The sequence below is a fragment of the Pseudophryne corroboree genome, chromosome 1, assembly GCF_028390025.1.
Source record: "Pseudophryne corroboree isolate aPseCor3 chromosome 1, aPseCor3.hap2, whole genome shotgun sequence".
NCBI classification, from domain to species: Eukaryota; Metazoa; Chordata; class Amphibia; order Anura; family Myobatrachidae; genus Pseudophryne; species Pseudophryne corroboree.
In genome coordinates this window covers 23,424,191-23,449,809 of record NC_086444.1, presented here as the reverse complement: position 1 = coordinate 23,449,809, position 25,619 = coordinate 23,424,191, and the positions used below count along the sequence as shown (strand labels likewise).

General features: G+C 50.0%; 1 protein-coding gene across 1 annotated transcript in view; it reads right to left on the bottom strand.

Moving 5' to 3' along the window:
* The window catches only part of LOC135054530 (phospholipid-transporting ATPase ID-like), a 168,177-nt gene that overhangs the window by 58,431 nt on the left and 84,127 nt on the right, over nt 1–25,619 (bottom strand). Inside the window, exons 2-8 of the mRNA XM_063957672.1 lie at nt 20,933–20,991; nt 14,512–14,625; nt 11,821–11,919; nt 10,995–11,056; nt 9,779–9,851; nt 9,340–9,410; nt 8,357–8,439 (exon numbers count right to left, since the gene is read on the bottom strand). Coding sequence (XP_063813742.1) covers nt 8,357–8,439; nt 9,340–9,410; nt 9,779–9,851; nt 10,995–11,056; nt 11,821–11,919; nt 14,512–14,625; nt 20,933–20,991 — 561 coding nt within the window. The remainder of the gene's footprint in view (nt 1–8,356; nt 8,440–9,339; nt 9,411–9,778; nt 9,852–10,994; nt 11,057–11,820; nt 11,920–14,511; nt 14,626–20,932; nt 20,992–25,619) is intronic.

Genomic DNA, 25,619 nt, shown 5'->3' with positions numbered 1-25,619 from the left:
CTCTCAGTCAGTGGCTTCCTGCTGCCTCCATTCCCCTCCTCACATCATGTCACTGTCCCTGTCACATGCAGCCCTGTCCTCACTGACACATCACTCATCTCCTGATATACTCTGTGCTGCTGGGGACACTGCTCCTCCCACTATATAACTCTCAGTCTGTGACTTCCTGCTGCCACCATTCCCCTCCTCACATCATGTCACTGCCCCTGTCACATGCAGCCCTGTCCTCACTGACACATCACTCCTCTCCTGATATACTCTGTGCTGCTGGGGACACTGCTCCTCCCACTATATAACTCTCAGTCTGTGGCTTCCTGCTGCCTCCATTCCCCTCCTCACATCATGTCACTGCCCCTGTCACATGCAGCCCTGTCCTCACTGACACATCCCTCATCTCCTGATATACTCTGTGCTGCTGGGGACCCTGCTCCTCCCACTATATAACTCTCAGTCTGTGGCTTCCTGCTGCCTCCATTCCCCTCCTCACATCATGTCACTGCCCCTGTCACATGCAGCCCTGTCCTCACTGACACATCACTCCTCTCCTGATATACTCTGTGCTGCTGGGGACCCTGCTCCTCCCACTATATAACTCTCAGTCTGTGGCTTCCTGCTGCCTCCATTCCCCTCCTCACATCATGTCACTGCCCCTGTCACATGCAGCCCTGTCCTCACTGACACATCCCTCATCTCCTGATATACTCTGTGCTGCTGGGGACCCTGCTCCTCCCACTATATAACTCTCAGTCTGTGGCTTCCTGCTGCCTCCATTCCCCTCCTCACATCATGTCACTGCCCCTGTCACATGCAGCCCTGTCCTCACTGACCCATCACTCATCTCCTGATATACTCTGTGCTGCTGGGGATCCTGCTCCTTCCACTATATAACTCTCAGTCTGTGGCTTCCTGCTGCCTCCATTCCCCTCCTCACATCATGTCACTGCCCCTGTCACATGCAGCCCTGTCCTCACTGACACATCCCTCATCTCCTGATATACTCTGTGCTGCTGGGGACCCTGCTCCTCCCACTATATAACTCTCAGTCTGTGACTTCCTGCTGCCTCCATTCCCCTCCTCACATCATGTCACTGCCCCTGTCACATGCAGCCCTGTCCTCACTGACACATCACTCCTCTCCTGATATACTCTGTGCTGCTGGGGACCCTGCTCCTCCCACTATATAACTCTCAGTCTGTGGCTTCCTGCTACCTCCATTCCCCTCCTCACACCATGTCACTGCCCCTGTCACATGCAGCCCTGTCCTCACTGACCCATCACTCATCTCCTGATATACTCTGTGCTGCTGGGGACCCTGCTCCTCCCACTATATAACTCTCAGTCTGTGGCTTCCTGCTACCTCCATTCCCCTCCTCACACCATGTCACTGCCCCTGTCACATGCAGCCCTGTCCTCACTGACCCATCACTCATCTCCTGATATACTCTGTGCTGCTGGGGACCCTGCTCCTCCCACTATATAACTCTCAGTCTGTGACTTCCTGCTGCCACCATTCCCCTCCTCACATCATGTCACTGCCCCTGTCACATGCAGCCCTGTCCTCACTGACACATCCCTCATCTCCTGATATACTCTGTGCTGCTGGGGACCCTGCTCCTCCCACTATATAACTCTCAGTCTGTGGCTCCCTGCTGCCTCCATTCCCCTCCTCACATCATGTCACTGCCCATGTCACATGCAGCCCTGTCCTCACTGACACATCACTCATCTCCTGATATACTCTGTGCTGCTGGGGCCCTTGCTCCTCCCACTATATAACTCTCAGTCTGCGGCTTCCTGCTGCCTCCATTCCCCTCCTCACATCATGTCACTGCCCCTGTCACATGCAGCTCTGTCCTCACTGACACATCACTCATCTCCTGATATACTCTGTGCTGCTGGGGACCCTGCTCCTCCCACTATATAACTCTCAGTCTGTGGCTTCCTGCTGCCTCCATTCCCCTCCTCACATCATGTCACTTCCCCTGTCACATGCAGCCCTGTCCTCACTGTCACATCACTCATCTCCTGATATACTCTGTGCTGCTGGGGATCCTGCTCCTCCCACTATATAACTCTCAGTCTGTGGCTTCCTGCTGCCTCCATTCCCCTCCTCACATCATGTCACTGCCCCTGTCACATGCAGCCCTGTCCACCAGCATCACTCATCTCCTGATATACTCTGTGCTGCTGGGGATCCTGCTCCTCCCACTATATAATTCTCAGTCTGTGGCTTCCTGCTGCCTCCATTCCCCTCCTCACATCATGTCACTGCCCCTGTCACATGCAGCCCTGTCCTCACTGACACATCACTCATCTCCTGACACACTCTGTGCTGCTGGGGATCCTGCTCCTCCCACTATATAACTCTCAGTCTGTGGCTTCCTGCTACCTCCATTCCCCTCCTCACACCATGTCACTGCCCCTGTCACATGCAGCCCTGTCCTCACTGACCCATCACTCATCTCCTGATATACTCTGTGCTGCTGGGGACCCTGCTCCTCCCACTATATAACTCTCAGTCTGTGACTTCCTGCTGCCACCATTCCCCTCCTCACATCATGTCACTGCCCCTGTCACATGCAGCCCTGTCCTCACTGACACATCCCTCATCTCCTGATATACTCTGTGCTGCTGGGGACCCTGCTCCTCCCACTATATAACTCTCAGTCTGTGGCTCCCTGCTGCCTCCATTCCCCTCCTCACATCATGTCACTGCCCATGTCACATGCAGCCCTGTCCTCACTGACACATCACTCATCTCCTGATATACTCTGTGCTGCTGGGGCCCTTGCTCCTCCCACTATATAACTCTCAGTCTGCGGCTTCCTGCTGCCTCCATTCCCCTCCTCACATCATGTCACTGCCCCTGTCACATGCAGCTCTGTCCTCACTGACACATCACTCATCTCCTGATATACTCTGTGCTGCTGGGGACCCTGCTCCTCCCACTATATAACTCTCAGTCTGTGGCTTCCTGCTGCCTCCATTCCCCTCCTCACATCATGTCACTTCCCCTGTCACATGCAGCCCTGTCCTCACTGTCACATCACTCATCTCCTGATATACTCTGTGCTGCTGGGGATCCTGCTCCTCCCACTATATAACTCTCAGTCTGTGGCTTCCTGCTGCCTCCATTCCCCTCCTCACATCATGTCACTGCCCCTGTCACATGCAGCCCTGTCCACCAGCATCACTCATCTCCTGATATACTCTGTGCTGCTGGGGATCCTGCTCCTCCCACTATATAATTCTCAGTCTGTGGCTTCCTGCTGCCTCCATTCCCCTCCTCACATCATGTCACTGCCCCTGTCACATGCAGCCCTGTCCTCACTGACACATCACTCATCTCCTGATATACTCTGTGCTGCTGGGGACCCTGTTCCTCCCACTATATAATTCTCAGTCTGTGGCTTCCTGCTGCCTCCATTCCCCTCCTCACATCATGTCACTGCCCCTGTCACATGCAGCCCTGACCTCACTGACACATCACTCATCTCCTGATATACTCTGTGCTGCTGGGGACCCTGCTCCTCCCACTATATAACGCTCAGTCTGTGGCTTCCTGCTGCCTCCATTCCCCTCCTCACATCATGTCACTGCCCCTGTCACATGCAGCCCTGTCCTCACTGACACATCACTCATCTCCTGATATACTCTGTGCTGCTGGGGACCCTGCTCCTCCCACTATATAACGCTCAGTCTGTGGCTTCCTGCTGCCTCCATTCCCCTCCTCACATCATGTCACTGCCCCTGTCACATGCAGCCCTGTCCTCACTGACACATCACTCATCTCCTGATATACTCTGTGCTGCTGGGGACCCTGCTCCTCCCACTATATAACGCTCAGTCTGTGGCTTCCTGCTGCCTCCATTCCTCTCCTCACATCATATCACTGCCCCTGTCACTGCCCCTGTCCTCACTGACACATCACTCATCTCCTGATATACTCTGTGCTGCTGGGGACCCTGCTCCTCCCACTATATAACGCTCAGTCTGTGGCTTCCTGCTGCCTCCATTCCCCTCCTCACATCATGTCACTGCCCCTGTCACATGCAGCCCTGACCTCACTGACACATCACTCATCTCCTGATATACTCTGTGCTGCTGGGGACCCTGCTCCTCCCACTATATAACGCTCAGTCTGTGGCTTCCTGCTGCCTCCATTCCCCTCCTCACATCATGTCACTGCCCCTGTCACATGCAGCCCTGACCTCACTGACACATCACTCATCTCCTGATATACTCTGTGCTGCTGGGGACCCTGCTCCTCCCACTATATAACGCTCAGTCTGTGTCTTAGTGCTGCCTCCATTCCCCTCCTCACATCATGTCACTGCCCCTGTCACATGCGGCCCTGTCCTCACTGACACATCACTCATCTCCTGATATGCTCTGTGCTGCTGGGGACCCTGCTCCTGTCACATGCAGCCCTGTCCTCACTGACAAATCACTCATCTCCTGATATACTCTGTGCTGCTGGGGACCCTGCTCCTCCCACTATATAACGCTCAGTCTGTGGCTTCATGCTGCCTCCATTCCCCTCCTCACATCCTGTCACTGTCCCTGTCACATGCAGCCCTGTCCTCACTGACACATCACTCATCTCCTGATATACTCTGTGCTGCTGGGGATCCTGCTCATCCCACTATATAACTCTCAGTCTGTGGCTTCCTGCTGCCTCCATTCCCCTCCTCACATCATGTCACTGCCCCTGTCACATGCAGCCCTGTCCTCACTGACACATCACTCATCTCCTGATATACTCTGTGCTGCTGGGGACCCTGCTCCTCCCACTATATAACTCTCAGTCTGTGGCTTCCTGCTGCCTCCATTCCCCTCCTCACATCATGTCACTTCCCCTGTCACATGCAGCCCTGTCCTCACTGTCACATCACTCATCTCCTGATATACTCTGTGCTGCTGGGGACCCTGCTCCTTCCACTATATAACTCTCAGTCTGTGGCTTCCTGCTGCCTCCATTCCTCTCCTCACATCATGTCACTGCCCCTGTCACATGCAGCCCTGTCCTCACTGACACATCACTCATCTCCTGATATACTCTGTGCTGCTGGGGACCCTGCTCCTTCCACTATATAACTCTCAGTCTGTGGCTTCCTGCTGCCTCCATTCCCCTCCTCACATCATGTCACTGCCCCTGTCACATGCAGCCCTGTCCTCACTGACACATCACTCATCTCCTGATATACTCTGTGCTGCTGGGGACCCTGCTCCTTCCACTATATAACTCTCAGTCTGTGGCTTCCTGCTGCCTCCATTCCCCTCCTCACATCATGTCACTGCCCCTGTCACATGCAGCCCTGTCCTCACTGACACATCACTCATCTCCTGATATACTCTGTGCTGCTGGGGACCCTGCTCCTCCCACTATATAACTCTCAGTCTGTGGCTTCCTGCTGCCTCCATTCCCCTCCTCACATCCTGTCACTGCCCCTGTCACATGCAGCCCTGTCCTCACTGACACATCACTCATCTCCTGATATACTCTGTGCTGCTGGGTACCCTGCTCCTCCCACTATATAACTGTCAGTCTGTGACTTCCTGCTGCCTCCATTCCCCTCCTCACATCATGTCACTTCCCCTGTCACATGCAGCCCTGTCCTCACTGACACATCACTCATCTCCTGATATACTCTGTGCTGCTGGGTACCATGCTCCTCCCACTATATAACTCTCAGCCTGTGGCTTCCTGCTGCCTCCATTCCCCTCCTCACATCATGTCACTGCCCCTGTCACATGCAGCCCTGTCCTCACTGACACATCACTCATCTCCTGATATACTCTGTGCTGCTGGGGATCCTGCTCATCCCACTATATAACTCTCAGTCTGTGGCTTCCTGCTGCCTCCATTCCCCTCCTCACATCATGTCACTGCCCCTGTCACATGCAGCCCTGTCCTCACTGACACATCACTCATCTCCTGATATACTCTGTGCTGCTGGGGACCCTGCTCCTCCCACTATATAACTCTCAGTCTGTGGCTTCCTGCTGCCTCCATTCCCCTCCTCACATCATGTCACTTCCCCTGTCACATGCAGCCCTGTCCTCACTGTCACATCACTCATCTCCTGATATACTCTGTGCTGCTGGGGACCCTGCTCCTTCCACTATATAACTCTCAGTCTGTGGCTTCCTGCTGCCTCCATTCCTCTCCTCACATCATGTCACTGCCCCTGTCACATGCAGCCCTGTCCTCACTGACACATCACTCATCTCCTGATATACTCTGTGCTGCTGGGGACCCTGCTCCTTCCACTATATAACTCTCAGTCTGTGGCTTCCTGCTGCCTCCATTCCCCTCCTCACATCATGTCACTGCCCCTGTCACATGCAGCCCTGTCCTCACTGACACATCACTCATCTCCTGATATACTCTGTGCTGCTGGGGACCCTGCTCCTTCCACTATATAACTCTCAGTCTGTGGCTTCCTGCTGCCTCCATTCCCCTCCTCACATCATGTCACTGCCCCTGTCACATGCAGCCCTGTCCTCACTGACACATCACTCATCTCCTGATATACTCTGTGCTGCTGGGGACCCTGCTCCTCCCACTATATAACTCTCAGTCTGTGGCTTCCTGCTGCCTCCATTCCCCTCCTCACATCCTGTCACTGCCCCTGTCACATGCAGCCCTGTCCTCACTGACACATCACTCATCTCCTGATATACTCTGTGCTGCTGGGGACCCTGCTCCTTCCACTATATAACTCTCAGTCTGTGGCTTCCTGCTGCCTCCATTCCCCTCCTCACATCATGTCACTTCCCCTGTCACATGCAGCCCTGTCCTCACTGACACATCCCTCATCTCCTGATATACTCTGTGCTGCTGGGGACCCTGCTCCTCCCACTATATAACTCTCAGTCTGTGGCTTCCTGCTGCCTCCATTTCCCTCCTCACATCATGTCACTTCCCCTGTCACATGCAGCCCTGTCCTCACTGACACATCACTCATCTCCTGATATACTCTGTGCTGCTGGGGACCCTGCTCCTCCCACTATATAACTCTCAGTCTGTGGCTTCCTGCTGCCTCCATTCCCCTCCTCACATCATGTCACTGCCCCTGTCACATGCATCCCTGTCCTCACTGACACATCCCTCATCTCCTGATATACTCTGTGCTGCTGGGGACCTGCTCCTCCCACTATATAACTGTCAGTCTGTGACTTCCTGCTGTCTCCATTCCCCTCCTCACATCATGTCACTGCCCCTGTCACATGCAGCCCTGTCCTCACTGACACATCACTCATCTCCTGATATACTCTGTGCTGCTGGGGACCCTGCTCCTCCCACTATATAACTCTCAGTCTGTGGCTTCCTGCTGCCTCCATTCCCCTCATCACATCATGTCACTGCCCCTGTCACATACAGCCCTGTCCTCACTGACACATCCCTCATCTCCTGATATACTCTGTGCTGCTGGGGACCCTGCTCCTCCCACTATATAACTGTCAGTCTGTGACTTCCTGCTGTCTCCATTCCCCTCCTCACATCATGTAACTGCCCCTGTCCCATGCAGCCCTGTCCTCACTGACACATCCCTCATCTCCTGATATACTCTGTGCTGCTGGGGACCCTGCTCCTCCCACTATATAACTCTCAGTCTGTGACTTCCTGCTGTCTCCATTCCCCTCCTCACATCATGTCACTGCCCCTGTCACATGCAGCCCTGTCCTCACTGACACATCCCTCATCTCCTGATATACTCTGTGCTGCTGGGGACCCTGCTCCTCCCACTATATAACTCTTAGTCTGTGGCTTCCTGCTGCCTCCATTCCCCTCCTCACATCATGTCACTGCCCCTGTCACATGCAGCCCTGTCCTCACTGACACATCACTCATCTCCTGATATACTCTGTGCTGCTGGGGATCCTGCTCCTCCCACTATATAACTCTCAGTCTGTGGCTTCCTGCTGCCTCCATTCCCCTCCTCACATCATGTCACTGCCCCTGTCACATGCAGCCCTGTCCTCACTGACACATCCCTCATCTCCTGATATACTCTGTGCTGCTGGGGACCCTGCTCCTCCCACTATATAACTGTCAGTCTGTGACTTCCTGCTGTCTCCATTCCCCTCCTCACATCATGTCACTGCCCCTGTCACATGCAGCCCTGTCCTCACTGACACATCACTCATCTCCTGATATACTCTGTGCTGCTGGGGACCCTGCTCCTCCCACTATATAACTCTCAGTCTGTGGCTTCCTGCTGTCTCCATTCCCCTCCTCACATCATGTCACTGCCCCTGTCACATGCAGGCCACACAGGTGGAGGAAGCTGGAACACACATGTATGTAATCTTATAGCTATACATACTATGGCACACGCGACAGACGTACCCTTAAACTGCGACAGCTGCGTCAGATCTCCTCCCAGATTGCTGGTCACCGTCAGCGACTGCTTCACCTTCAGGTTCGTCTCTCTGGAAGAAATGGCTGTCAGATTGGGCAACACACGTGCGCAGACTGACACCTGCTGGAGCCACACTAGCGCAGACAATGGTCGCACATGCGCCATCTACATGTATCCATCTACCCTCCGCAACATCAGAGCCTGATGACTCCTCGTCCAATGGAATTAGGGATCTACAACCTGTTTTGTGTGAAAGCACGTACGCGGGAGTGTGGCTGATCCCGCATGGCAGAGCGAAGGCACAATGACAGAACAGGTCTGCCCTGAATTTCCTTCCGATGAAGGCTTCGAACACGCACAGGAAGAGCCAAAGGGGGTCATTCCGAGTTGATCGCACGCTGCAGATTTTTGCTGCTCTGCGATCAGGTCTCTACTGCGCATGCGTATGCACCACAATGCGCAGGCACGTCGTACGGGTACAAAGAGGATCGTTGCTGAGCGATGGATTTAACGAAGAATCCATACACACAGCCGATCGCAAGAAGATTGACAGGAAGAGGGCATTTATGGGTGTCAACTGACCGTTTTCTGGGAGTGGTGAGGAAAACGCAGGCGTGTCAGGGCGTTTGGAGGGCGGGTGTCTGACGTCAATTCCGGGACCAAAAAGACTGAAGTGATCGCAGCGGCTGACTAAGTCCAGAGCTACTCAGAAACTGCACAAAATGTTTTTGTACCGCTCGGCTGCACAGGCGTTCACACACTTGCAAAGCGAAAATACACTCCCCCGTGGGCGGCAGCTATGCGTTTGCACGGCTGCTAAAAACAGCTAGCGAGCGAACGACTCGGAATGAGGGCCATTGTTAGACCTTACATACGCCACATGAGATTACCCGGAGAACGCTTCGTCCTCTCCTGCATTGCTGTGACCTATGCGCATTGCTACCCAACACGCCGGATGCTGGACACTTACCCATCCAGCTCGGCCGTCTCGATGTATACCAGGCTGTTGGGTTCACTGCTGGACAGTAACAGCAGATCTGCCTAAAGGGAAGAGAGCAGTGAGACCACACAGGAGATGGGATGGGTGAGATCTAAGTACATAGGACCCTCCCCTCAGGCAGGACAGACAGACTGTGGTGTGCCTCAGGCAGGACAGACAGAGAGTGGTGTGCCTCAGGCAGGACAGACAGACAGTGGTGTGCCTCAGGCAGGACAGACAGGCAGTGGTGTGCCTCACGCAGTACAGACAGACAGTGGTGTGCCTCACGCAGTACAGACAGACAGTGGTATGCCTCACGCAGTACAGACAGACAGTGGTGTGCCTCACGCAGTACAGACAGACAGTGGTGTGCCTCACGCAGTACAGACAGACAGTGGTGTGCCTCACGCACGCAGTACAGACAACTCACCGTTACAAAATTGTTATTTTCCAATTTGATTATATCGCCCACTTGGACCTTCATCCATTTCTCATTTGTAAACCTGCAGGAGAAACGCGTCAGCGAACAATACTCACTGGTATCGTAACACTACTCACTGGTAACGTAACAATACCCACTGGTAACGTAATAATACTCACTGGTAACGTAACAATACTCACTGGTAACGTAACACTACTCACTGGTAACGTAACAACACCCACTGGTAACGTAACAATACTCACTGGTAACGTAACAATACTCACTGGTAACGTAACAATACTCACTGGAAACGTAACAATACTCACTGGTAACGTAACACTACTCACTGGTAACGTAACACTACTCAACTAACACTGACCCTCTTTTCCTGCAGCATGACTCTAAATCCCCACCCCACCCCCCTCCACACACACACACACACACACACACACACACACACACACACACACACACACACACACACACACACACACACAGCCTAACCTTAACCCTCTCCTCTTGGTGCTGAACCCTAACCCTCCTTCACGCAGCCTAATCCAATATTGTATAAAATTACTTTTAGGTTACGTGAATAAGGTGTATATGAAACGTACATGCATTGCAACCCATCCCCAATATATCACTATAGTATGCAAGCAGCGACTACACTGGGGGGGGAGGTTCTCGCACTGGCACTGCCAGTCCAGGCTGCATTTAGCAGAGAATGTGATTCCTGTGGGAAGTCACTCCCTGCCTTATCATCAGCCCTACCCGGCTTCTATGGGCTGCAGCCGATGCAGTCCTTAATAGCCAGTGTTTTGTGCATGTGTGGTCCCAGCGCCTGCCAGATCCATTGCACAGGTGCCAGAACTCATGGCCTCGGCTAGCCTGGAGCCGACTCCTTCTCTCCTCCTTTGCGGCAGCCCCGTTCATCTAACCAGGTAGGAGCCGCTGCGGTATGCAAATATTCCAAAATACAGAAAAATCCAAAATACTTCTAGTCCCAAGCAAATCGTATATGGGAGAATCAGCCTGTATACTGGGTCACAGCCACTGTCACTTCTGGCACCATCCACATGCTGTAACTGTGTTGTGTACAATCTTGATGTTGTTACTTCAGTTGTTTAATTAATGCATTATTATTAAAAATGCAAAAACCCTAAACAAATAACAAAGAGGAATAAAGACAAAAGAAAGAGAAGAAGACGAGCGTCGGCTCTCTTACCCTCCACTGCTGAGCACCTGAACCGTCCGGTTATTGACCTGTTTATCACTCTTGTATCGATACTGCAACAAGAGAGCAGCCACATCATTCTCATGGAACAACGTTGGTTAAGCATGTATCCAAATAATAATTATTACCTACCCTCCTGCAAATCATTATCTCCTTTTTAAAATCTCTCTCTTAAGTATAGCTGGCAGAGTGCTACACAGACACAGGCACTCTGCATGTCATGTGATGACAGAAGAAGGAGAATGAGGGGAATGATGATATAATGCAGAGCCCTGAGAGTGTCCCAAGGCCTCTCTGCTCACTATATCATGTGTCATGTGTCTGTGGTTGTCATGGTAGTAACATGACACTATGAGAAACCTGTCACTAATGGCAATATGATAACACAAAATAAAAAAGGTAATTGCCAAACTGCTTCTTATACCTTGCCACAGTGATCTAAGTGGAGCCCTTTAGCACTAATTTCTGATGCTACGAGGGGTTATGACCTATATTCAGCAAACAGCGGTGACCTTCGTTAACCTCTGTTTCTATAGCGGTACGGCAGCTGCCATAGCAGAGGTTGCGGCAGAAGGAAGGAGACATCGTTGGACTTCATCGGACAGGTAAGTGATGGTAAATAACATCAGTAAGTACCACAGTGATACTAAACTAAATATAATGGTTATTACAATGAATTACAATGTAGTGGTTGCAACACAGGGAAGCGTTAATAGTCAGGTAGACAGGTCCCGACACCTATCAGCCTATCCGGAAATGCCCTGTAACATCAGAATCTGCAACAGTCCAACATATAACACATAACTCAGCGTCTTACATAGTCATCTGTGGCATCTTTGACAGCGGACACGGTGAGCACTAGTACTAGAGGAACGACAGTCGTGAACCAGGACAGGGAAGACACTTGCGGGATAAGCTGATGAGAGAAACACACAGTAAATGGACCACAGACATTACTGATGGAACTAGCTCACTGTAACGTGCAGTACCTACTCACAGCCTGCAGGTGGCGTGCATGCTATTGTTCTATAATTAGACTTTTTTTGTTGTTGCAAAAAAAAATAAAAAATACATTTACGTAATGTTTCAGTAAAAGTTTTACAGGTCATCGCCAAGTCCATCGCTAAGGGAAACACCCCCAGAACACAATGACCAGAAGAAAAACCTTTATAAGAGCGTCTCAGCGATTAAGGGGCCTGACCGTGAAATAAGGACTCTGAGAACGTCTGGAGATTCTGGTTTGAATCCAAGTTTTCTTTTGGTTTAACACACAATGATTTTTACTCCAAGATAACACGCCCTGCACGGTTAAATATACAGAGTAAAATAAACTTTATAATTGACTCATAGTGTCTGTTCTTTATCTACGTTTTCTTATTATTATTATAAAGGGTATTGGGGACAATAATAAAACATTAGCTTTGCTCTTTATGACCTCTGCCTGGGAGATAAATTTAATTGTAATCGGTGATAAAAACTTACCCAGAAAAACCCCCCACTATAAATTGTCCAACCTATATACGACTATAAAACCTCAGGGATACTTTCCTTACATACGCTGACTGTAATATAAATTATTGTGGTTCATAATGTTTCTGAAAATCCTTCTCATATTCACTCGTAACAAACATAACTAGCGGTTGTGTATAGATCAGCTTAGAGGAACCTTTCCATATATAGGGGGTCATTCCGAGTTGATCGCTAGCTGCATTTGTTCGCAGCGCAGCGATCAGGAAAAAAAAAAAGTAGTTCTACGCATGCGTATGCGGTGCAATGCGCACGCGCGTCATACGGGCACAACGAGCGAAGTAGTTTTGCACAGGGTCTAGTGAAGCTTTTCAGTCGCACTGCTGACCGCGGAGTGATTGACATGAAGTGGGCGTTTCTGGGTGACAACTGACCATTTTCAGGGAGTGTTTGGAAAAACGCAGGCGTGCCAGGAAAAACGCAGGCGTGGCTGGGCGAACGCAGGGCGTGTGACGTCAAAACAGGAACTGAATAGTCTGAAGTGATCGCAAGCGCTGAGTAGGTTTTGAGCTACTCTAAAACTGCACAAAAAAACTTTGTAGCCGCTCTGCGATCCTTTCGTTCGCACTTCTGCTAAGCTAAAATACACTCCCAGTGGGAGGCGGCATAGCGTTTGCACGGCTGCTAAAAACTGCTAGCGAGCGATCAACTCGAAATGACCCCCTTAGGGTAGATGTATATCCATATGGGGGCAATTGCATTAGCTCATAGGAGAATTGGGCTGCACACTTACGGCGCATACGGTAGAGCCATGAGGTTCCCTAATGGAATTTCCCCCCATAGCTGTTGATGAAGCCTCAGTAACCCGACTATACACAACAAAGGAATGTTACACTATGGGGGTCATTCAGATCTGATCACTGCTGTGTGTTTTTGCACAGCGGACGATCAGGTCCTAACTGCGCATGCGTATACACCGCAATGCGTACGCACGTCGGACAGCAACAAAGGGCATTGCCGGTCAGCGACGGGATGGTGGGATAAATCTGATTGCACAGGCGTTCACAAGGTGATTGACAGGAAGAGGACGTTTGTGGGTGGTGACTGAGCGTTTACTGGGAGTGTCCAGAAAAACGCAGACGTTCCCAAGCGTTTTCAGGGAGGGTGTCTGACATCCGCTCCAGCACCGATCAGCAGGATTCTATCGCACTGGAGGAGTAAGTCCTGGGCTGCGCACAGACTGCACACAGTGTATTTTAGCAGCTCGGCGTACACATGGGATCGCACACTTGTACGGCGAATATACACTCCCCCTGGAGGCGGTGACTATCTGATCACGGGACAGCAAAATTAGCAGCCCAGCGATCAGGTTTGAATGACCCCCGATATCCGGCATCCCTGAGAGTAAACATGTGCGGCACTTACAGTAGCCCCAAGATCAGCGCTAGGGACCAGCTGACAACAATCTGATTTTGGAAGGAGATTGGGACACAAGTGGGGGGGAGGGGGATGTGCCATCCCTGGCATTTCCACTCCATTGCAACGGAACATTGCGGTCATGGGGGGTAATTCTGAGTTGATCGCAGCAGGAATTTTGTTAGCAGTTGGGCAAAACCATGTGCAGTGCAGGGGAGGCAGATGTAACATGTGCAGAGAGTTAAATTTGGGTGGGGTGTGTTCAATCTGCAATCTAATTTGCAGTGTAAAAATAAAGCAGCCAGTATTTACCCTGCACAGAAACAAAATAACCCACCCAAATCTAACTCTCTCTGCACATGTTATATCTGCCTCCCCTGCAGTGCACATGGTTTTGCCCAACTGCTAACAAAATTCCTGCTGCGATCAACTTGGAATTACCCCCCATGGCCTGCAATTGGATCCACCCCAATGTGTCAGCAATTTGAGCGCTAAGAACGCTACAGATATTCTAGGTGTAAATACACTGGAGCTCAAAGCAGCTATTTACTGGGAGCGGCCTAATGAGTGCTATGTTCCCCTCCTGTCTGACACAGAACCGCGAACAGCGTGTAACATACGTCACCTGTAGGATGAGGAGGAAGACGAAGTAAGCGTTGGCCACACGCTGGAACTGCTCAAAGAGATTCAGGGGCAGGAAGGTGAAAATATTGTATTTTGAGGTCTTGATTGCATTGGTCTGGAAAAGGGAAAATAATACGTCATTATTTTGACATTAAACGCAGAGAATTTCTAAACATAAGAACGTTCTCACCAAATAATCTCCAGCAGATACCAAAGGAGCGGAGGCCAGGCGAGTGCTGTCCGTATTCACGCTTCACGAACACTTTCCAGGGGGCAACTGAATTATCCGCAAAGTGCGGCTGCAATTGTAGCGAAGGCCGCGCCACGGTGGCGCATCATCGCTTATTTCTTTCTTACAGCAAACGGCGCAAAGTTTGCCTGCTGTAATCAGCGGTAACGTGCGCAGCTGAACATTGCGACGGCACATCACAGAGAATTGAATTGCCCCCTTACAATATCACCATATAATAAATCATATTATGATGACACTGATCCCATCCAACAAGGGGTCACTTCTGGCGTTCACCCCACAACACAAATTACTATCAGATAGGACGGTTCCCCCTCGATGGCAAATAATAAAACCAATTTGATAGTTAACCATCGCTGGCCGTGCCCACTCTCAGCCAATTATCATACACCCCCAGTCACTGAACCAATCTATTTTATTCCTTATAACCAGGGGTTATGGGCGCAGAAAGATATTACATGGGAGGAAGGGGTAAGGATGAAAGCTCAGTGGAAGGTACCGCAGATACATAGGAGAATGCTCCCTGTTCTGTAGCCATTGCAGACACGCTCTGTTATTACAGGCTGGCTCAGCACAGTATTACACACCACGTGGCCGGCTCAGCAGTAATATTACGCTTTATTACCAGTCTAATAGGAGCTGTCTGTAGGCTGGATACTTTATAACAGGCTGGCTCAGCACAGTATTACACACCACGTGGCCGGCTCAGCAGTAATATTACGCTTTATTACCAGTCTAATAGGAGCTATCTGTAGGCTGGATACTTTATAACAGGCTGGCTCAGCACAGTATTACACACCACGTGGCCGGCTCAGCAGTAATATTACGCTTTATTACCAGTCTAATAGGAGCTGTCTGTAGGCTGGATACTTTATAACAGGCTGGCTCAGCACAGTATTACACACCACGTGGCCGGCTCAGCAGTAATATTACGCTTTATTACCAGTCTAATAGGAGCTGTCTGTAGGCTGGATACTTTATAACAGGCTGGCTCAGCACAGTATAACACACCACGTGGCCGGCTCAGCAGTAATATTACGCTTTATTACCAGTCTAATAGGAGCTATCTGTAGGCTGGATACTTTATAACAGGCTGGCTCAGCACAGTATTACACACCACGTGGCCGGCTCAGCAGTAATATTACGCTTTATTACCAATCTAATAGGAGCTGTCTGTAGGCTGGATACTTTATAACAGGCTGGCTCAGCACAGTATTACACACCACGTGGCCGGCTCAGCAGTAATATTACGCTTTATTACCAGTCTAATAGGAGCTGTCTGTAGGCTGGATACTTTATAACAGGCTGGCTCAGCACAGTATAACACACCACGTGGCCGGCTCAGCAGTAATATTACGCTTTATTACCAGTCTAATAGGAGCTATCTGTAGGCTGGATACTTTATAATAGGCTGGCTCAGCACAGTATTACACACCACGTGGCCGGCTCAGCAGTAATATTACGCTTTATTACCAGTCTAATAGGAGCTGTCTGTAGGCTGGATACTTTATAACAGGCTGGCTCAGCACAGTATTACACACCACGTGGCCGGCTCAGCAGTAATATTACGCTTTATTACCAGTCTAATAGGAGCTGTCTGTAGGCTGGATACTTTATAACAGGCTGGCTCAGCACAGTATTACACACCACGTGGCCGGCTCAGCAGTAATATTACGCTTTATTACCAGTCTAATAGGAGCTATCTGTAGGCTGGATACTTTATAACAGGCTGGCTCAGCACAGTATTACACACCACGTGGCCGGCTCAGCAGTAATATTACGCTTTATTACCAGTCTAATAGGAGCTGTCTGTAGGCTGGATACTTTATAACAGGCTGGCTCAGCACAGTATTACACACCACGTGGCCGGCTCAGCAGTAATATTACGCTTTATTACCAGTCTAATAGGAGCTGTCTGTAGGCTGGATACTTTATAACAGGCTGGCTCAGCACAGTATAACACACCACGTGGCCGGCTCAGCAGTAATATTACGCTTTATTACCAGTCTAATAGGAGCTATCTGTAGGCTGGATACTTTATAACAGGCTGGCTCAGCACAGTATTACACACCACGTGGCCGGCTCAGCAGTAATATTACGCTTTATTACCAATCTAATAGGAGCTGTCTGTAGGCTGGATACTTTATAACAGACTGGCTCAGCACAGTATTACACACCACGTGGCCGGCTCAGCAGTAATATTACGCTTTATTACCAATCTAATAGGAGCTGTCTGTAGGCTGGATACTTTATAACAGGCTGGCTCAGCACAGTATTACACACCACGTGGCCGGCTCAGCAGTAATATTACGCTTTATTACCAGTCTAATAGGAGCTATCTGTAGGCTGGATACTTTATAACAGGCTGGCTCAGCACAGTATTACACACCTTGTGGCCGGCTCAGCAGTAATATTACGCTTTATTACCAATCTAATAGGAGCTGTCTGTAGGCTGGATACTTTATAATAGGCTGGCTCAGTGAGCATGTGATACCGCATCACAGGGACGAGCAGGCAGGGCCTCCCCTGTCATACTCCCTGCCATCCAGAGTTTAGATATAAAAATGATTAGAATAATACAAGGAAGATATTTACAACGTATAAACATCCTCTTTGGTTATAGTGATCATTTGTATAGTTACAACCGGCTTGCAGTTGAGCGATTATCGGACGCCTAAGTGGCACTGACATGTGAAGCGATGGTCTTGTGACGCAGAGAGGATTTATTTGCAAAGTCAGGGACCGTTTGGGGGTAGTTACGGAGTGTGGTGGCAAACATCGCAGGCGGATGGAAGGGGGTGTCTCTCTGTGTGACAGCGATTCTGTATGCAGCTACAATTGCACTGGCGTGCGGATTTCGCAGTTTCCCATACGTCCGATCATATGCCCAACCCTGTATAAAATAAATTGGGAGCTCTCTGGGGGGATACACAGGGGTTCTTCATAGATTGGGCCAGATGATTTGGGAACGCTCAGCAGCTGTAAACACAGGGACTCACCACTCAGAAGAGGTGCGAGGTGTCAGGAAATCACATGCCGCTCCACCTATAGAATCTCTTACTGAGCTTTGCACTGTGTGCCGGAGGTAACTACGTCCCCGGACACACGCAGCGATACTCAGGTCACAGTGACACCTTATCAGGTCTGATAAAGAGTCACGCCGACCCGAAACGCTGCTTTCCCTGTGCAAATACACTCGTGCTTTATCCACCTTCACCCCGCAGCAACATCTCTCTCTGTGGCTCTATATGGAACGTATATCCTGGCACCTATTACACTGTATATTGTACTTGGGGTGCCCAATTCTCCAGCTTAGGTCCTAGCAATCTAATTGTCTCTGTACCTCGTGTCTCCTTAATATAACTAGTTCCTAGCAAATTAATAGGGTCTGAGCCTCGTGCCTCAGTCATGCCACTAGTTCCTAGTGAACTGATAAGCTCTGTGCCGCATGCCTCATGAGGTCTCTAGCTCCTAATGAATTTATGGGCTCTGTGCCTCATGCCTCAGTGATGTCACTATTTCCTAATGAACTGAAAGACTCTCTGCCTCATGCCTCAGTGATGTTACCAGTTCCTAATGAAGTGATAAGCTCTGTGCCTCATGCTTCAGTTAATAGGTAGTTCCCAATGAACTGATAGGCTATGTGCCTCATGCCTCAGTGATGTCACTAGTTCCTTGTGAATTGTTAGGATTCAGTCCTATGAGTATGAGTGTTTAGCTCACAATGGGGGTCAATCCGAGTTGATCGCACGCTGCCGATTTTCGCAGCGCTGCGATCAGGTCTCTACTGCGCATGCGTATGCACCACAATGCGCGGACGCGTCGTACGGGTACAATGCAGATCGTAGCTGAGCTATGGATTTAACGAAAAATCCATTCGCACAGCCGATCGCAAGAAGATTGACAGGAAGAGGGCGTTTGTGGGTGTCAACTGACCGTTTTCTGGGAGTGGTAGGGAAAACGCAGGCGTGTCCGGGCGTTTGGAGGGCGGGTGTGTGATGTCAATTCCGGGACCAAAAAGACTGAAGTGATCGCAAGGGCTGAGTAAGTCCAGACCTACTCTGAAACTGCACAAAATGTTTTTGCAGAGCTTGGCTGCACAGGCGTTCGCACACTTGCAAAGCGAAAATACACTCCCCCATGGGCGGCGACTATGCGTTTGCACGGCTGCTAAAAACAGCTAGCGAGCGATCAACTTGGAATGAGGGCCCATATGTCAGCTCCTGGTGCTGCCATAATATCCCATTAATCAGGGACATACATTAATGACACAGGTTCTGTGGCTGACTGACTTAGGGGTATATGCAATTGCGGTCGAATTGACGCAAAAGTCGAAAAACGGGGCATTTTCGACAAAAACAAACAAACCTGTCGAATTGGATTCGACAATGCAATACAGTACTTTTCAACAAAAAACTTGCCGTTTCAGATTCGACTTTTGGCAATTCGACATTTCTCAAATTCGACATGTCTGCAATGTTAAAAATGCGGCTTTTCGACAAAAGTATATTCAATTGAAGAATGTCAATTCGACAACAGTGCTTTTCGACAGTCATTTCGTCAATTTCATTCCGCCTCACTTTGCTGTCGTGATCTAATAAAAAATTTTAAAAACATGTTTTTTTGTGTGTTTTTTTGATTGCTAATAGCATATCTATTTATATTAGAAGGGATTATCTACTTGGTTTGTCTATTTAGGAGCCACAAGTATTATTTAATAGATTTTTTAAAAGAATATTATTATTTTTTTACTGACTAAAAAAAATAGGAGAGATCAGCGGTTGACCTCGAGGTTACTCGCGGTCAACCGCTGACCGCAAAGTTCCCACCATTGAATATAATGGAGAGCCTATGCGCTATGCGCCGCCTGACAGCTCAGACGCGCACAGCCAATCAGGAGAGTGCCACGACGTGGCGCTCCCTGATTGGCTGAAGGGACCCTCTTTGACAGCAGTCACGGGGTCGTGTTTTGCGTTTTTTTTATTTTGCCAAGTACGTGGATTACAAACTCTGAAGAGGACAGATGCTACACAGGATTGTTGTGAGTATAATTTTATTTACAGGTACCCCGTGGATTCTACGTGGAGAAGGAGACCGAGCCTCGTGTCAACATAGGTAAGTATGTGTGTATGTCGGTGTGCATGTATGTAATAAAGTTATACTGTCACGGTGTGTGTGTACTGTTTTTATTTGGGTATTTTTTTTGCAGTAGAACTACAGGTACCAGCGGGCCCGTTTTTCCCCCGCATGGTTCTCCAAGCACCAGCTTGTGGGGGAGGCTTGCTGGGACTAGTAGTTCTGCTACAAAAAAACAATATTCTTTTTTTTTTTTAGACTTGGCTATCAGCCTCCCATCCGCCGCCCTTGGATGGGGGGGACAGCCTCGGGCTTCACCCCTGGCCCTTGGGTGGCTGGGGGGGGACCCCTTGATTTAAGGGGTCCCCACTCCTCCAGGGTACCCCAGCCAGGGGTGACTAGTTGGGGATTTAATGCCACGGCCGTAGGGACCTGTATAAAAGTGTCCCCCGGCTGTGGCATTATCTCTCTGACTAGTGGAGCCCGGTGCTGGTGTTAAAAATACGGGGGACTCCTACGTCTTTTGTCCCCTGTATTTTTTGCACCAGGACCGGACACAGAGCCCGGTGCTGGTTGTTAAAATACGGGGGATCCCCTGTCATTTTCCCCCCCTGTATTTTTGCAACCAGGACCGGCTCAAAGAGCCCGAGGCTGGTTATGCTTAGGAGGGGGGACCCCACGCAATTTTTTTCAGGTTTTTTTTGAACACTTTTGTGCCATCCATGAAGTCGAATCCAGGATGCACACTATCGTCAATTGGTCCGTTTTTCGACAGCGGGACTGTCAAATCCGTTTTTTATTGAATATGTCGAATTCGGGTCCCGGCGGCCGGGATTCGACTGTCGAATTGTGTTGAATCCAAAAACGGTCGAATTGCAGCCGGAATTCGACCGCAATTGCATATACCCCTTAAAGTCTCCATTTCATCTGGTTTTAATCAGCCACAGAACCTGTGTAATTAATATTATATAGTATGTCCCTGATTAAAGCAACATTACGGCAACCCTATTTGTCTTTGCTTTAGGGTCACAATTAAATCACATTACCAGATGGTGTGTCCCAGCTAATGATATGTAGATTGTGTAAATGACCTTACCGCATACTTGAATTTCAGGTTGAATTCTCGGTCATTGGCCCTCAGACACCGCTCCTTCTCTGCAAGCACAGAAAGCGGAACACAGAGCTCACATATAAATCCTTCAATACATTATAGCATATAAATAAGAAGAACCGCTCATGAACAGTGGGGAATAACTTATCTAGGTGATAAAAATCGATAGAATATATATTCATATGAAATATACTATTGTAATACAAGAATTATGTTCCTCTCACCACAGCTCATTCATTCCAATACATCCCCAGATTCACCGATATCACTGTAAAGGATGAACCTGAGACGTGTGTTCTGCACAGGAATGAGCCCACCTGCTGTAACTCATGGTTGCGGCATTCCCCACTAAGCCACGCCCCTAACCACAAGGCCACATCCCCTAACCACGAGATCACGCCCCTTAATTTTGGGCGCACGGCTGCACCGTGCACAATGGTCCACCTTCTCGAGGAAAAGATGTTGGGAGGTAGGCTAATGGCCGGATAGTGGTCTGGATGTAATGACGCTATAATGACAGAGGCTATTGTGGGCTAATAAGCACAGGAGCTGGGCCACTAGTCAGTGGAAGAAGTTCTTTTCACAGATGAATTGAAGTTTGAGGTGCTTGAGCCCAAGAGACACAAGTTCGGTCATCGTGCGACATAGGAGCGCGTGCTTGCTGCTTACAGTCGGCCCACAGCCGCGCAGGAGGTCGATCCATTGTGGTCTGGGGATGTTCCGGAGGTGGTGCGGTTGGGGACTTCGTAAGCATTGAAAGAATCATGGACTCCAAACCCTACCACATTCTGGCCATGTCATCCCTTCCGGCACCCGCCTTCAGGACCGGCTCCAGGCCTACTAGTACCCTGAGCGAGAACGTTTCAAAGCGCGCCACCCCCCCATGCGCTCCTGGAAAAGTGGGTGTGGCCTCGCAATTTCATGTTATCAAACTATAAATAAATATATTTTCACACCCATTCTATGCACACAATTAGCAGCCTAACACATAACAGCCACAGTAGTGTTCCTTACACACAATGTCTCCAGTATAGTGTCAGATACACATAATGTCTCCAGTATAGTGTCAGATACACATAATGTCTCCAGTATAGTGCCAGATACACATAATGTCTCCAGTATAGTGCCAGATACACATAATGTCTCCAGTATAGTGCCAGATACACATAATGTCTCCAGTATAGTGTCAGATACACATAATGTCTCCAGTATAGTGTCAGATACACATAATGTCTCCAGTATAGTGCCTGATACACACAATGTCTCCAGTATAGTGCCAGATACACACAATGTCTCCAGTATAGTGTCAGATACACACAATGTCTCCAGTATAGTGTCAGATACACATAATGTCTCCAGTATAGTGCCTGATACACACAATGTCTACAGTATAGTGTCAGATACACACAATGTCTCCAGTATAGTGTCAGATACACACAATGTCTCCAGTATAGTGTCAGATACACATAATGTCTCCAGTATAGTGCCTGATACACACAATGTCTCCAGTATAGTGCCAGATACACACAATGTCTCCAGTATAGTGCCAGATACACATAATGTCTCCAGTATAGTGCCAGATACACATAATGTCTCCAGTATAGTGCCAGATACACATAATGTCTCCAGTATAGTGCCAGATACACATAATGTCTCCAGTATAGTGTCAGATACACACGATGTCTCCAGTATAGTGTCAGATACACACAATGTCTCCAGTATAGTGTCAGATACACATAATGTCTCCAGTATAGTGCCTGATACACACAATATCTACAGTATAGTGTCAGATACACACAATGTCTCCAGTATAGTGCCAGATACACATAATGTCTCCAGTATAGTGTCAGATACACACAATGTCTCCAGTATAGTGTCAGATACACACAATGTCTCCAGTATAGTGTCAGATACACACAATGTCTCCAGTATAGTGCCAGATACACATAATGTCTCCAGTATAGTGTCAGATACACACAATGTCTCCAGTATAGTGCCAGATACACATAATGTCTCCAGTATAGTGTCAGATACACACAATGTCTCCAGTATAGTGTCAGATACACACAATGTCTCCAGTATAGTGCCAGATACACATAATGTCTCCAGTATAGTGTCAGATACACACAATGTCTCCAGTATAGTGCCAGATACACATAATGTCTCCAGTATAGTGTCAGATACACACAATGTCTCCAGTATAGTGCCAGATACACATAATGTCTCCAGTATAGTGTCAGATACACACAATGTCTCCAGTATAGTGTCAGATACACACAATGTCTCCAGTATAGTGTCAGATACACACAATGTCTCCAGTATAGTGTCAGATACACACAATGTCTCCAGTAGTGCAGTAACAGCTACACAGGACATGCCCCCCAGCAGTGCCAGCTACACAGGACATGCCCCCCCAGCAGTGCCAGCTACACAGGACATGCCCCCCCAGCAGTGCCAGCTACACAGGACATGCCCCCCCAGCAGTGCCAGCTACACAGGACATGACCCCCAGCAGTGTCAGCTACACAGGACATGCCCCCCAGCAGTGCCAGCTACACAGGACATGCCCCTCAGCAGTGCCAGCTACACAGGACATGCCCCCCAGCAGTGCCAGCTACACAGGACATGCCCCCCAGCAGTGCCAGATACAGAAATGCCCCCACAGTGCCAGATACATAAATGCCCCCACAGTGACAGATACATAAATGCCCCTACAGTGCCAGATATGCCCCCACAGTACCTGCAGTGCCAGTGGTGGCGAGTAGGCGACGAGGGAGGGGGACTGCTGTAGGCCGCAAGCGGACTAAAGCTAAACTACTCAGTGCACGCTATGCGGTGCCGGCGTCTGACGTCAGACGCCTGGCGCCGCACAGCGTGCACTGAGTAGTTTACCATAGTCCCACCCACAGCACTCCCTCGTCCTAACACACATAGGCAGCCACACTGACTGCTGGGACTCAGAGGCGGGACGGGACAGGCGGACGCTGCTGGAGGTGCACACAGGACCAGGCTCCAATATGGCGGCACCACCGTACGGCGTCAATTAAGGGTGGCGCCCTGCGTGGCCGCTCTATTGGAACATGCCTGGACCCGCCCCTGCCCGCCTTACTGCTCACGGTTTCACACTATCGCAAGATAACGACCCAAAACTTACCTCCAGTCACTGCAGAAAGTATAGAAAAGATAAGGATATGACCAGTGCGCAGAGGCTGCTACTGTGATCACAGGTGTAGGGAAAGTGTCACCTCACACTTCAGATACAGTACAACAAAGGAAAGAACACCCACAACACAACAGCGCACAATACAGATGAGATGAATATGTTCTCAGTCTCAGTGCAGGTACTGATGAATCCTTCCCTCCAGAATGTTTATTCCATAAATGCTGCTGATTAGGAATCCTGAGTGCACAATAGTGTGATACTGTAAGCACATAATAAATTAATATCAATCAGATGCGTGAAGACTCCAAATGATGTGGTCTGCACAGTCAAGTTAGACATAAGGCATACAGGAGAACCGCTGTCCCACCATGCAACTCAGCTTCCTTGCATCGGTCGCTGCGGTGGGAGGGTTAGGCTGCAGTGGGAGGGTTAGGATTAAGCTGCGGTGGGAGGGTTAGGGTTAGACTGCAGTGGGAGGGTTAGGGTTAGGCTGCGGTGTGAGGGTTAGGGTTAGGCTGCAGTGGGAGGGATAGGGTTAGACTGCAGTGGGAGGGTTAGGGTTAGGCTGCGGTGGGAGGGTAAGGATTAGGCTGCGGTGGGATGGTTAGGGTTAGGCTGCAGTGGGAGGGTTAGGCTGCGGTGGGAGGGTAAGGGTTAGGCTGTGGTGTTAGGGTTAGGCTGCAGTGGGAGGGTTAGGGTTAGGCTGCAGTGGGAGGGTAAGGGTTAGGCTGCGGTGGGACGGTTAGGGTTAGACTGCAGTGGGAGGGTAAGGGTTAGGCTGCGGTGGGAGGGTAAGGGTTAGGCTGCGGTGTTAGGGTTAGGCTGCAGTGGGAGGGTTAGGGTTAGGCTGCAGTGGGAGGGATAGGTTTAGACTGCAGTGGGAGGGATAGGGTTAGGCTGCGGTGTGAGGGTTAGAGTTAGGCTGCAGTGGGAGGGATAGGGTTAGACTGCAGTGGGAGGGTTAGGGTTAGGCTGCGGTGGGAGGGTAAGGGTTAGGCTGTGGTGGGACGGTTAGGGTTAGGCTGCAGTGGGAGGGTTAGGGTTAGGCTGCGGTGGGAGGGTAAGGGTTAGGCTGCGGTGTTAGGCTTAGGCTGCGTGGGACGGTTAGGGTTAGACTGCAGTGGGAGGGTAAGGGTTAGGCTGCGGTGGGAGGGTAAGGGTTAGGCTGCAGTGGGAGGGTAAGGGTTAGGCTGCGGTGGGAGGGTAAGGGTTAGGCTGCGGTGGGATGGTTAGGGTTAGGCTGCAGTGGGAGGGTTAGGGTTAGACTGCGGTGGGAGGGTAAGGGTTAGGCTGCAGTGGGAGGGTAAGGGTTTGGCTGCAGTGGGAGGGTAAGGGTTAGGCTGCGTGGGACGGTTAGGGTTAGGCTGCAGTGGGAGGGTTAGGCTGCGGTGCGAGGGTTAGTGTTAGGGTCTCCTGCTCTGTGCTGCCACGTCGTCATGGCAACCGGGAGACAAGTGCTAGCGGAGTAACCTGAGCGTAGCTGATACTCCGGTTCGGGTCTTTTGCTGT